The sequence below is a fragment of the Marmota monax genome, unplaced genomic scaffold, assembly GCF_021218885.2.
Source record: "Marmota monax isolate L192 unplaced genomic scaffold, Marmota_monax_Labrador192_F-V1.1 WCK01_AAM20220418_F8-fsc00040, whole genome shotgun sequence".
NCBI classification, from domain to species: domain Eukaryota; kingdom Metazoa; phylum Chordata; class Mammalia; order Rodentia; family Sciuridae; genus Marmota; species Marmota monax.
In genome coordinates, this window is record NW_026692782.1 from 11,088,917 (window position 1) to 11,102,860 (window position 13,944).

General features: G+C 54.2%; 1 protein-coding gene across 2 annotated transcripts in view; it reads right to left on the bottom strand.

The window, feature by feature from the left end:
- Gfra2 (GDNF family receptor alpha 2) overlaps positions 1–13,627 on the bottom strand; it is an 88,604-nt gene extending 74,977 nt beyond the window's left edge. The window contains exons 1-2 of one of the 2 annotated variants that reach the window (XM_046447890.2): positions 12,858–13,627; positions 7,558–7,872 (exon numbers count right to left, since the gene is read on the bottom strand). In XM_046447890.2, the coding sequence (XP_046303846.1) occupies positions 7,558–7,872; positions 12,858–12,897 (355 nt within the window). In that variant the 5' untranslated portion in view covers positions 12,898–13,627. Of the gene's footprint in view, positions 1–7,557; positions 8,403–12,857 lie in introns of those variants that run through there. The other variant, XM_058580411.1, reaches the window with a different exon arrangement.
- Positions 13,628–13,944: the final 317 nt, after the last annotated feature.

Sequence of the window (13,944 nt, forward strand, 5' to 3'; positions counted from 1 at the left end):
TCCACGTCAATGCTAATACTTTACAAAAGCGCTTTAAAATAACTAAGGAACAAGCTAGACAAATAATAAAACAATGTCAAAATTGTGTGACCTTTTTACCACAAGTTAATCTTGGAGTCAATCCTAGAGGATTGATACCTAACCATATTTGGCAGATGGACGTCACACACTTGCCAGAATTTGGAAAATTAAAATATTTGCATGTTACAGTTGATACTTCTTCTGGATTTTTGATGGGCTCCCTTCATGCCGGAGAAAAAACTAAAGATGTTATAGCTCATTGCTTACAAAATTTTGCCACTGTGGGTGTTCCAAAACAGTTAAAAACAGATAATGCCCCTGGTTATACTTCTACCTCTTTTAAACAATTTTTCTCAACATTTGGCATTACTCATATAACAGGAATCCCATACAATCCACAGGGACAAGGCATAGTTGAAAGAGCTCATCAAACTATTAAAATGTACTTATTAAAGCAAAAAGAAGGAATTGGGAAGGGGTATATATTCCCCAAAGATAAACTTAAAATAACCCTTTTTACTCTAAACTTTTTAAATTTGGATTCATCAGGACTTAGTGCTGCGGAAAGGCATATGTGTCCAAAAAATGTGCATAAGCCCAAGGTACTTTGGAAGGATATTCTAACAGGACAATGGAAAGGTCCTGACCCAGTAATTGTCTGGAGTCGGGGGTCTGTTTGTGTGTTTCCACAGGGAGAACAGCAGCCGATTTGGATTCCAGAGAGATTAACCAAGGTCCTGACCCAGTGATTGTCTGGAGTCGGGGGTCTGTTTATGTGTTTCCACAGGGAGAACAGCAGCCGATTTGGATTCCAGAAAGATTAACTAAAGCGATTTCTACAGACCAAAAAGAAGATGATTTGGCTCAAATCCATAACAACTGATATCCAAAACTCCAGTTTGGCTATTCTTACATCTGCAACAGAACCAGGATGCTTTTTTCAATATCTATTTTATTATTGCCCTTTGCCATATCATGAAGTTCTATTTTGTTTTTTGAGCTCATACAGACCTAGGTTAATGTTTTGCTGATCAGTTCTATTTTTTGACTATAGAGTTTTTAAACATCGCAATGGAGATTTCACCTGTAAAAAGTTATAAGGCCTTTACTATAATGTTATGTGTTGTATGTATTATATTATGTGTGCACACTTGTGTTTTGTGTTATATGTTTGAATGTACATATGTCCATATATCATATATGATGAGCGCTCATGATAAAATGGATCCAAATATTTTTTTTCACGTGATTTATATGGTTTAATTTAAATTGGGTAAACAACTGTTGAGGATTGTTTTAATATGTAAACAAAAAAGAAGGTTAACAGATCTGTGTGTTTACTTTCACCTTTCCTTTTCATTATATTTAATAATTCTCTTAAAGATAATGTAAATTGTTAAGAAAATTGTTTTCTTTTAGTGCCTTCTGTAATGTTACATAATTTTTTCTTTAGCCATTATTGCCAGAATTCCTATCTTCATCCCAGTGCCGGTGAAGACAATGTAAATTGTTAAGAAAATTGTTTTCTTTTAGTGCCTTCTGTAATGTTACATAATTTTTTCTTTAGCCATTATTGCCAGAATTCCTATCTTTATCCCAGTGCTGGTGAAGTCAAAGATAAAACCAATCTACAGCTTCTACAATAGCCATCACTGAACTGCTTGCGGAACTTGCCTGGACACATTGTGAGCTCACCTGTATGCATTGTGAACTATCTGTTGGTGCATCGACTTGTGGTAGTGTTGGGGTATTTTTGCTGATGATGTCATTGGTGGTACAATTTTTCCAAAAGGAGCCGTCAATTGGCTTGGTGTATCTTCCTCCCTTCTGCTTGTCATGATCGTCCAGCTAAAATTTGGGGGCCAACAGAGGTGAGGCAAAGAACCTCACCTCCCCGCTGGTACAAAGACCTCTCCACAGGTGTGGCTGTATACTGGACCGGTAGTCAGTGACGGGTAAGATCCAATTGCAATGGTACCAACCTAAGGACCATATGTACTATTGGACAACCTAAGGCAGGCACGGTCCCTAAGCCACATGCTTGTTGTTTAAACAGAGAGGGGGAGATGTTGAGAGCCACAGCCGAAGGGGCCCCAGCAAACTTCCAGCTGCCGGCTGATGATTGGCTCACAGCGGCCCCAGCAACATCTAGCTGATTGGCTCCTCTGCGGTGATGCTCATTGGGCTGTTTCCCTGCCCTTTCAGACCACGGAGCTGCTCATTGGGGGACTTTTTTGGATCTGCCCATGTGACCCAGCCAATCGGCCTCAAGAGCAGGAGGATTGTGGGAGGTGGAGAGAAGCTTGTGTGGGAGAGAGAGGCTTGTGGAAAGCCGGTGGTGGCAGTTGAGGCTCTGAGGGTTTTTCCTGAGAGGCTGTTTTGTTTGGCGTGTGTGGTTCTAAAAATAAAGTTAGTTTCTTTTGACAAGTGGCTCCTGATTGTGCCCAGCAGACTGCGGCAAGAAGCATCTGGCTGGAGGGGCTGAAGGTTGTTGGTGGGAGGCCTGAGTCCCTGCTCCTGTCAGCTTGATTCCCCCTCCCCGCCACCAGCTGCCACCCCCTTAGACCTTTCCTCAGGCTTCAGGGTGCAGAGCACTCAGGAGTGGAAGACATGCCAGAAGATAAATGGCACCGGGCTGCCCCGGAGACCCCACCACCTCACGGGAATCCTGCAGCCTCTTCCAGTGCCTCACAGGAAGCAAATACCCTGGGGAGGCCTGGGCAGGGAGGAGAAATCGATGCACACTCATTCAGACTGTGCGTGCGGTGAGGGGCAGCAGGTAGGGGCAGCCCACAGCTCACACACTGCCCCCCCACCTGGCCCAGTGCCACAGGCAGGCACCCCCTGCCCATGGAGAGCCCAGGTGGGGCAGCATCCAGGGGCCACCTACAGGGAGGCATACCCACCCAGAAGAGGGGCCTGGGAATGGTCCTATAGGAGGAGGCCACTCTGAGGCCAGGACTGGAGGTGCAGCTAGCCCCGTGTAGAGAGCCACTGCTGTGTCCCCAGGCTCCCAGGAGAGGGCACAGGGCCAGCACAAGGAGGAAGCACCCCCCACCTCTGGTGAAGCAGCCTCTTCCTGCAGCTCACCCCAGAGGAGCACCCCGCATGCTGGACAACACTAGCATGCGCAGTGGGTTTCCTCTGGAATCACGGCCTGACCCTATCCAGTCAGCTTGCTCTCCATGGACCCTGTCCAGTCCCCGCCCACTGGGCTTTCAGCCTATCAGCAGCCTGCATGATCTCCATGTCCTCCCCCACCCAGGGAACTCCCAGTGGAGGGGCCGGCAGCCATGGTTGTGCACTGAGGCCAACCAGAGAAGAGCTCAGGAGTCCCTTTTATAATTAAAGTCACTGTGCCTCCCACGTGCCACTCCCCAGAATGTGCTTTCCACACCTTCACTCACTCCCTCCTCTTCACTACTCTGTGAGCTAGCCACTATTGCCCCCTCTATTGCACTGACAAGGAACAAGGGACACAGGCATCCAGCAACTTGCCCAAGGTTGCTAATGCCATGCAGCTGGTAAGCAGCAGATCCAGGCTTCAAACCCAGGTAGGTGGCTCCAGAAGCCAAGGGCATCACCACCATGCACACAGCCTCCAAATGACAGCGTTACTGAGACCAGGGGCTCTTAACTAGCACTGATGGTGCACTCTCTGTATCTGGGGACGGGTCAACCAGCAGCCTTGACTAAAGGGCATCCCTGAGAGAAACGGCCTCCCCCAGGCCCAGTTTGGAGGGCCATCTTCTTCAAGTCCATTCATTTAAGTTGCCTGTTCCTACAGCAGAATGCACCAGTGGGAAATCCCAGGCCTGGGCCACCGATGTCAGATCCTGGGAACAGACACACAGAAGAGCCCTCTGCTCTTCACGATCAAAGGATCCGACACCTTGGATCTCAGTATTGCCTTTGGAAAAGGCAAGAACCTGGTTTCAAACTCCCACGCCACCAACAGGGACAGCCCCACTGTGTAAATACTGGAGGTGGTAATGACAGAGAGGAAAGAGGCAGCAGGCCATGCCATCTCCCCCAGGGCAGTGGGAAAAGACCTGGAGAAGGGCCAGGGACCCTGGGTCCAAACCTGGGTTCCACGACCACCTCACTGTGGCTGCCAATCAAGGGGTGGCCCAAGCCATGTCCAGGTCCTCTGCAGTTCAGACTCCAGGAGCTCTGAGGTCATCCCTTCAGAGGCCACATGCCTGCCACAACCTGCTCCCCTTCCTCCACTGCCACCGCCAGCTGTCCCCACAGGCTGAGGGCCTTGGCCAGGTACCGCGAGCTCAGCCCAGATAGAGGAAAAAGGCAGAGCAAAGGCCTGTGGGCTCCACCCATCCACACGGCCCAGAAGCCTGGAATCCACTGGAATCAAAAGGAAATACAACCTACACACACACCTCCCCTCTCTCTGGAGAGTCTTGCCCTCCCCTCAGCCCAGGCCCAAGCAAGCAGGCAACTAAGTGTTCCTAAGGAGCAGGGAGGAGGTTCTTCCCCAGGGAGACCTCTCTACCCCAGCTGGGACCAGTTGACTCTCAGGTAGATTCTGTCACTCAGAGGGACATGTGAATGACTTATTCAAAAGCCTCTTGGCTTCCCCTGTCAACCCCGCCCAGAATGATATCTAGCCCGAGACCCAAAAGGAGGTGGCACCCCCTGGGGAGAGGAGGCAGGCTTCTGAGGAAGGGGACAAGTTGGAGGTGCTTTTCTGGATGGGTCCCAAGGAAAATCTGTCAGGGTGGACACAGGACAGGAGCCACAGCTCCTGCAGGGCCACCATCCTCTGAGGCACACACTAGGTACTTGACAGACGGTCATTGAGTAAATGAACAAAATCACTACCTCAAGGTCCAGAACCAGAGACGGCCACCTGCAGTGAGACATTCCCAGGTCTAAAGGGTCCTGAAGACCCCACAGCAGCACAAAGCGCAGTGCGCCAGCATCGCGCCCACCACTCTCACGACACGAGAAATGCCTCACTCTCCAGGCTCCAAAAGCACCGGCCTCCCAAAGCCTGTGAAGGCGTTGAAGTCCAAGAGAGCCACTGAGACAAGCAGGGCCATTTGTGCTAAAAGCACCAGGAGGTCCCCATGCTCTTCCGACAGCAGTGCTTCCGTCCCCTCCTCTGTCCACTCTGCGACCCCAGCACATCCACCCAACCATCTGCCCACTGTCCTCTAGGTTGAAAGTGAAGGCTGCCAGCAAGAAAACAAGAAGCAAAGCCACTCTACTGTTCCAGAACCAGGAGTCTTCCTTCCAGAGTCGGGCTCTGGGTAAACAGTTCCTTGTCTCGTGCACACAGGGGACGTGCCATAGGTCAGCAGTCCCTCTTTGCTTCCTCTAGTTCCAGGGATCGAGGTTGCTAGGGAGAAGTGGCCGCTGATGCATGAGGAATTATTCTGTGGTTAATGACAGTGATATTATTCATAGCTGTATGCACTTCCTATTCCAGCGTTCAGAGTACACCTGAGCCCTCTTAGAGGCCACTCAGGGATCCCTTTTTTCCAGCCACCACACCTGCACCTGGAATCCTCCTTCTCTTCCTGCACCCAGAGGGAGCTCCTTCTAGAGCTAAGGCTAATTCCTGGCCCTGGGCCGACCCTCTGCACCCTTCGGGGAGACCCTCCTGTCTCCACAACTACAGTCTTACCCAAAATTTAAATTCCACCCTCTCCCATCTTTAAAATGTATGTACACATACACAGGTACATAGGTATAAATACACCAAAAATCTGAAAAATGTTGTCCACCCCTGTTCCCATCCATGAGCTAACCAGGCTCCTGCCTGCAGCATCCACCTAAGAAGCCTACCCCAAGGGTGGCAGAGACAATGCACCCACCTGACCTAAAGTGTGTGCCACTGTTGACAGTCCTTCCTTCTGACAATGAACCCCTGCATGCCTTCCCACTGGTCCTCTGACTTCTCCCCTGAGGCCTTCTCAATTGCCCTTGAAGAGTTCCCTTCTTTGAAAGTCAATGGGCCAATGGCCTCAGGACTCTGCCACTGCCCTCCTCCCACCATGGTTGCCCCTACTCCCTGGGTTCCAATGAGTGCGGGAGGCTGATATCCACTCCTAAGTCTCTCTCCAGCCCCACTGCCTCTGCACTCCAGATCTGCCTGTGTGTGGGAATGGCCAACGAGAGAGACACGTGCCCCAAATAAACTCACCACCCCCACCGCCTTCCTCTGACTCAAGTCCTTTGCTTCTGAGGAGCCCATCACCCACCCATTTGGCCAAGACCGGAAACCAGGTGCCCCCTCGAGTTCTCTCTTCCCTCCCCCTCTCAAGGGCAATCTGTGGCGGAGACCTGTTGATCCTACCTTCTGAAAAGCTCTGCCTCCCTCCTCCCCTTTCTTGCTGCTGTGGCGCTCCCTCACATTATTCCTGGCCTGTGTCTCCTATGGCTCCTGAACAGTCCTTATCAAACCTTTGGTGACTCTCCTCACCAAAACCACAGAAGCACAGACCTGGTCATCCAGCAGTCTTCCTCCAAACCTTGTGGGGTCCCCTGCTGCCCCAGATGTATCAGATCTCGTGCTCCCTGCCCCTCCTTCTCCCCACCCTCCCCGTGCCCCCCTCTACCTTGTCCCATCACGTCAGTTCTGCATGGGGTGCAGACTCTCATCTGGATCCTTCCCGTGCTGCTCCCTCCACCCACCCACCCCACTCCTCCTACACCTTCCCTTTGTAACCCTGACGCACTCTTCATTCTCCGCTTGGAGGCTGCCTCTCCCAGGAGGCCCTTTAGATTTTGTAATAGGGTGAGATGCCCTCCAAGGTGCTACCTCTGCACCCTGTGACTTCCCGACACAGAAGCCCCCCACCCCTGACCATGAGCTCGGTGAAGGCGGAGGCCACACCAGCTTTCTCCATGACTCCCACACCCAGCAGGCAGTAACTCTCCAGTGTTCTCCAGTGTTCCGTATACTGCTGAATTAACAAATTAAATTCCAGTCAAACCCGCCCCCTAAAACACATGCAACTTCCTCACATTCAAGTATGGAGCAAATAAGGGGTGTCACTGACGGGGGGACTCTCAGGTTCTGCCTCCAGCAGTCTTGCCAAGGGACGTAGGGCCTGCTGCCCACACCTGCCTGGAGACCTGGAGAAGGTGTGTAAGTGGCCATGAGGTCCAGAAGCCCCATGAAGGCCAACCTCCTGGGAACAAGGCTCTGGGCCTAGCAGCAGGGGAGGTGACAGGGAAGTGGCAGGCCAGGCAACATGTGACTCACCGTGCCCCTCTCCTGGTTGTCACTTCTTCATCTTGGCACCTCTCACCTCAACTTCTCACTGAAAAGGGGCCACTGCACACTGTCCTTGCTTGAGTCCCCCATCCTGCCCTTCCTCTGTCCCTCCAGCTCCCCATTCTCTTCCACCTCCTCCTCCGCTGGCACCCTTGCCCTCCTACATGGGGTGCCTACTTCCTCTGAGGTCTCCGCTCTACTGGTGGGCAGACATAGGGTGGGCCCACTGGTCCTTCACCAAGCCCCCGAGTCCCTGGCCCACCACACGCCCTCCCTGGGGCCCAGGGCCTCACCTTCGGTCAGCCCCAGGTGGATGCTCCAGTAGATCTGCAGGCACTGCAGCTCCTTCTTCATGCCGCGCTTGCAGCGGCAGTCATAGAGCGGGCTCTCCTGCAAGACCTCCAGGGCCGCCTGGCACTCCCGGTTGGCCAGCATGGTGTTGCGGTCCCTGCCGGCCAGGCACTGCCGCAGCGTGCGGTAGCGGGAGCTGCAGTTGGATTCCGCCGCACACAGCTCATTGGCCCGGACACAGTCCACTGGGGGGCGCCAGCCGTGGAGCTCGGGGCCCTGCAGGGAGGAAGGGCTGGCCAAAGAGCGGAGGGTCTCGTCTGGTTGGTGGGGAGGGAAGACAAGCATGAATGAAGGCCACCACAATCTCTGACTCGACATGCAGGCCTGGACTTGGGCCCTCCTGGGGACCGCTGGCCCATCTACACCAAAGCACACCAAGGCCAACTCAGAGGAACAGCCCTCCTCAGACCCAAGAGTTTCAGGCCATCATTCTCCCTGGCTCCAGGGTGGGCACTGTGTTCTTCCTCAGCACGGGCCTGGGGCCTGGGAGCCAGGCTCAGGACCAAAGGCAGTCCAAGACGCCACAGATCCAGAAAGACTGTCACCACGTGGGCTTGTTGGGGTGCAGAGGAATTTCACCTGAACTTCACCCAGGACCCCTACAAACTTCTAGCCACAGGCCCATCCAAGCACTGTGCTAAGCCTGGAAAGTACCAGAAAGTCATGACTCTCAGAACCTCCCGGGGCCTTATCCACACTCTGTGGTTCAGCACCCCCATCTTACTCTAGGGAAACTGAGGCCCCAGAAGGGAGACACCAACTCCAGATCACACACAGAGGTAGGAACGGCCCCTCTGACACTAGTCTCCTCACTCTGAGTTGCTAGACTTTTGTGAGAAGCAAGAATAGACCAGCCTAACTAACCCTGTGGTGGAGGCTGTCCAAGGAAGAGCACCCCCTTTGGACCCAGCACCCCAAAGCTTTCAGTCCAACTTCCAACCAGACAGAGGTCTGAAAACCTCCCTGCCACTATCAATATCCACCCCACCCCTCCGAAAGAACAGGCTAGGTGAGCCAAGGAGCAACCCATCCCTCCGCTCCCCTGCCCCACACCTGCCTCTCCCACCTCCATCTCTGCTTCTCTCACTCTCTGCCTCCTCGCAGCCTCATCACCTTCTCTCTTGGAGTACCGGGCTTTCTCACCTTTCTTTCCTCTCCTCCCCTCATTCCCCTGAAGCCCTCTCCACTTCTTTTATTTTTTTTTTTTGTCTTCCTTTCAAAAACCAAATAATAAATCAATTGAAAAAAGGATGAAACTTCCCTCCTTCAGGCCCTGACTGGCAGATTGAGCCTTGCTTCTACAAAACTGAACCACCACCCATCAGTCCACCCTCTGTCCCTATCCCCAGTGCCCTCATATGGGAGGAAACTGGGGAAGAAGATTTAGAGGTAACAGGCAGGGAGAGGCTGGCCTGTCCCTTTCAAAGCCAACCTTCCAAAATGGTTCCCTCCATTTGTGGACATCTTCCCACCTCCCTGTCCTTGCTGCCCCTAACTCCAGACTCTGCCCCAGAAAAGCCCTATACCATGGTCAGAGCCACCACTGCTTTTTCCAAGGCCCAAAGAATAATTTTGGAGGCTTCTCCACTCCTTTCCACCCCAAAATATAATAAAATCCTGGGTCATTGCCCCCCCCACCTCAGAATACCACAGAATCCCCCATCCCTGCCCAAAGCAGCCACTCTCCCAGCCTTCCCCCTAGGAGGCCCTGATCAGGGGGGAGCTATTGCAGGGGGACAGCGACACCTAGAGGCAGATCTCTGCACAGCAAGCCTGTCACTCCCCAGAGCCAAGAGAGAAAAGGAATCACTCCCAGAGGACCAGGATCAGGAGGCCTACCCCATAAGGAGACAGCGGAGGAGAGGAACAGGGGCAGGCAGGGCTGCAGAAGGCCTTAGGGACCCGAGCAAAAGATGCTTCCTTCTCACACTGACCACACCTCAGCCCCAGAAACGGAAGAGCTGTGGCCACACTGAGACAAGAACCTAACAGAAGAAGCCAGTGCAGAGTGGGAGGTACAGCAGCGGGATCAGCCCAGGCACCAGCTGGAGACGTGTCCTCCACACCAGCTGAGGTGGCATCTTTCCTTCTCAGCTTCAGCAGATTCCTACATCCTTGAGCGGGACCCGGGTGCCTCTGGGCCACTAGGAGCAGCTGAGCCAACCCCACCACCACCACCTGCACCTGCTGCCCCCTCCTGGCCTGGGATCTCCACTGACTTTTCCCCAGTGTTCCAGTGGATGGTTCATCTTTCACCTGACTACACCGCCCCAGGGGTACTAAGAATGGGGCATCCGGGTATCCTCAGCCTTCAGTCAGCTCAGAATCCGCAGCAAGCTTAAAAATCAGTATATTAGTCTCAGGAACTGGGACACTAAGAACACGCACCCCACCTGTCCTGCATGTGGGGCCACAAGCCACAATGAATGGTCTCTACACAATCCTAGGGAGGTTCCCATTCCAAAAGCAAGGGCTTTCCCCACTCTACCAACTGGCCCCTGGGATGGGGCAGGGGCACATTCTGCAAAGGACTGATCCTTTCACCAACTGTCCCTTATTCTTCACGACCCCCAGAACCAACCAAGCCCAGCCAGAGAAGGGAACTGGGGCCACCCAGAACCTTCCGCCAGGAATCTTAGGAGAAGAAAGGGCAGAGGTATCCTGGGGATGTCTCAAAACCCTAGATGGGGGAAAGTGGGATCCATCAAGAGATATGTGGAGCAGCTTCCAGAAACATGGGGGGATCAAGAGACCACACATCTGACCTCCTAAATTCAATGTCCCCCAAAAGAGCCAGATATGTGCTGAATGCCACTCAGGAGTGAGCCTCTGGCCACCCCTCCCCAACCACTCTCCTTATCACAGTGTCTCCCTCTACACCAGCACAGGAGGTCAGCATGGCTGGGCAAAAAAGGCCTCTCTCTCCAACACAGGCCTCTGCCCCAGACCTCACACAGATCCTTGGGAAGGATCCCAGGGCCCTTGCTCCAGGAGCACCCTTCACCACATCCTCAGCCTAAACTGCCTACTAAGTCAAGTTTCTGAAAACCCTCTGCCCTGAGCACAGTTCCCAACCAATCCCCAACTACACTCTTCTTGCCAGGAAAAGGACCCTAGGGCTAAAGTGTCCTTACCACCACCCCAGCTCATCCTTTTGGGAGCCCCTCAATATCCTGAGGCTACTCAGCTAAGCCCTCAGCCCAGCTTTGGAAGAGGACTCCTCAAGGGATAGAAAACTGAAGGGCTGTGACCCAGGGAGATGGTGACCACCTTGTCCCCTCCTGGTCTTGAACCCTCCCACTCAGTGCCTAGGTTGCAGACACCTGCTGGGCACCTCTGCCGATAAACCACACACACCTTCACACACACACACACCCACTGTGAGCAGGATCCCTAATGCCACTTCTGGGAAGGAGACGAGAGCTGGCTCTTCCACTTCCTCAGCTGGGGACACACATAGGGGTTTGGGCCCGGAGAGCGTTGCTCTCCTCCACCACCAGCCCTCAGAAGGTGCCCACACCTGGGAGCTCTGTGGCCTGGGAGTGCACAGCTCAGCAGCAGACAATCTGGCTTTTTTGACCAAAATACAATTTTCTTTTCTTCTTCGCCCTGATCATTCCAAGCCCCAGAAAGCTGGGTTTTCAAACCAGCAATGGGAGAAAAGGTCAGGTTTTATAACAGTGCCTTCAGAATGAGAGTCCACTTCCAAAGGATTGCCAGGAAGGGCTGCAGGATGGCAATGGGCCCGAGCACCTTCCCCACTTCTTTGCTCTGCCCCCCCCCACCCCAGAGAGAAGTCACCACAGGCTTAGGGAGGCAGACAGTGAGGGCCACACCCCAGGGCAGTGCCAGGCCCCCTGGGGAACTCCTACCTTGACCCAGCCAACATTACTCCCATTGACTCCAAAGCCCAATCCCAATTTATAAGGCACTTCTTGGGCCTCACACATCTCTCTGTAACCAGCATCTACCTTCCGATCTGGGCCTTCCCAGAGCCCTCGTGCTGGAGGGAAAGGGCACACCCATGACCCCACTAAGGCAGCCTGGCTCACACTCCCACACAGCAGGCAGCGTGGCTGGAACGACACACTGAGGCTGAAATGTGCCCCTATGTCCACACTCACTCTCTCTCTTCTCCTCTCCCTCTCTCTCTCTCTCTCTCTCTCACACACACACACACACACACACACACACACACTAGGCTCTCTATGGAGCACACATCCCCGACCACAGCCCTGCCTAGGACTCCTGATGAGCACTTGGCCTTGCAAACACCTTCTTTTCCTCCACTGCCCCCAGAAATGGCCTTCTTTAGACCAGTCACCCCAGCAGCTGAGATTTCACATGGCATAAAAGGGGCAGAGATGTGGGAAAGAAACTGCTGGGATTGGGGTGGGGATCACAGGCAGTCTGTCCTCCTGTCCTGGAGGGATGGGGCTTACAAAATAAACAGTGGTCTTTGTTCAGATGCCTTTTCTTCCCTCCCCCACACCCCACCCCTTACCTTCTTCATCTGAAGAAGCAAACTTTGGCCTCCTCCCTCCCTCCCTCTCTCCCCAGCCACTGGGCCCTGAGCCCCAGAGGTGCAGCAGGGGAGGCCTTAGGGCTCTCACTATCCTCTGCTCCCGCCCACCCTTCTGACTGGGGTCTGGGCAAAGGAAAAGGAGAAACTTGCAAAGTGTTTCAGAGCTGAGGAGGTAGGGTGCGTTTGAAGAGCTTGATTGGCAGGTGGGGAGTGACTGCCAGGGCTCCCCATAGATGTCCAACTGGGAGCTCCAGCAGAAACCCTGGCCCTCCACTTCGGGAGCAGATCTGGAAAGGTGAAACTGGCATTTCTGTCTCTTCCTCTCAGCCACCAGCCTCTCCTCTCCCTGCTCTCTTGCAGATCAAGAGTTGGAATTATTTTTTTTTCTTAAGTTGCTGCAATTTGAACCCATTATTGTGAGGGGAATGAGTGCCATCACGGCATGCAAGTGAGTGTGTGGATGGGGATGGTTTGGATGTTCTAAGTCTCCTTCCCAATCCCCCGGTGCAGTCGGCGGTGGCTAGGGTCCCTCCGCCCGCGTCCACGCCGCCCAGCCTGCCGGTTCGCTGGTGCCCGGGCCGGGCTCGCCCCGCGGCGCGCTCTCTCCGCCAGTCTCCCGAGGCGCCCCGCTCGCCCGCCCCCCTCCCCGGCTTCTCTCCGGCGCCCGAACGCGCGGCCCCGCGCTGCCCCCCAGGCTCGCCGCCCGCAGGTACTCACCTAAAAAGAAGAAGAGGCAGAAGGCGTTTGCCAAGATCATGTTAAATAAATCCCACAGTTTTTTTTTTTTTTTTTTTGGTCTTTCTCCCTTGGGTGGAAAAAAAAAAACAAAAATGAAATAAAATAACAATAATACTAGCCAAGCAGTAATAATCAGCCCCAAATCCAATGCGGAGATCCCAGCTAGTCCGCCCGATGAGGACCCAGAGTCTTGCGATTCTCGCCTCTGGCTGGAGGGGGTGGGGTGGGAGGCGGGCGGTGGGCTGCCTCTTGACGCCCCCTTTGCCCACCAAAATCAAACACACACGTAGCAATGAGTCTGGCCGCTTTATAAGCCAACAGCCCGGTCCTGAGGTCAGCCCTCCCCTCCGCTCATCCGGGAAGGCGCGAGTCCCCGCGGGTCCAATTCCCCTGCGCTTCCCAAGAGGGGACTGGAGAGGTGGGGGCGAGGCGATTCGCGAGTGGAGGGCTGGAAGGAAGCGGCGAGGGAGGGAGTCAGAATAAATGCAAATAGGAAAGAAATCCACCGACGGGTGTGAGTGCCCAGGAACGATCCAGTCGGAGCTTCGAGGACAGAAGAGCCGAGTCGCTTCTTTCGCACCAAGACGAAGAAAAGATTCAAAAAAATCTTCTCCCGCTACCCCTTTCTTGGCTCACTTTTTTTCTAATGGAATTCCAGTGGCCGTGTGTCTCTGCGTGCGTGTGTCTTTCCTTTCCCTCCCTCTCCTCTCCTCTCCCTCGCTCTCGCTCTTTGCTCTCGCTCTCTCCAGCTCTCCCTCGCTCTCCTCTCTCCCTCCCTTCTCCCTCTCTCCCTGCTCCTCCCTCCGCCCGCCCCCTCCCCCTTCGCGGCTCCCTCGCCGCGGCTCTCGCGCCCGCGCCCCTCTCCTCCGCCCGGGGCTCGGCGCTTGGGCTCCCAGGCGGCTGGCGGCGCTGGGCGCGGGAGCGCGGCGGAGCAGCGACACTCTGCAGCGGCGGCGGCGACACGGCGGTGGCGTTGGCGCCGAGGAACGCTGGCCGAGGGGAGAGCTCCGCCGCTGTCTCCCTTTGCTCAGCCGCCCGCCCTTCCCCGGACTGACCTGCTGCCTCG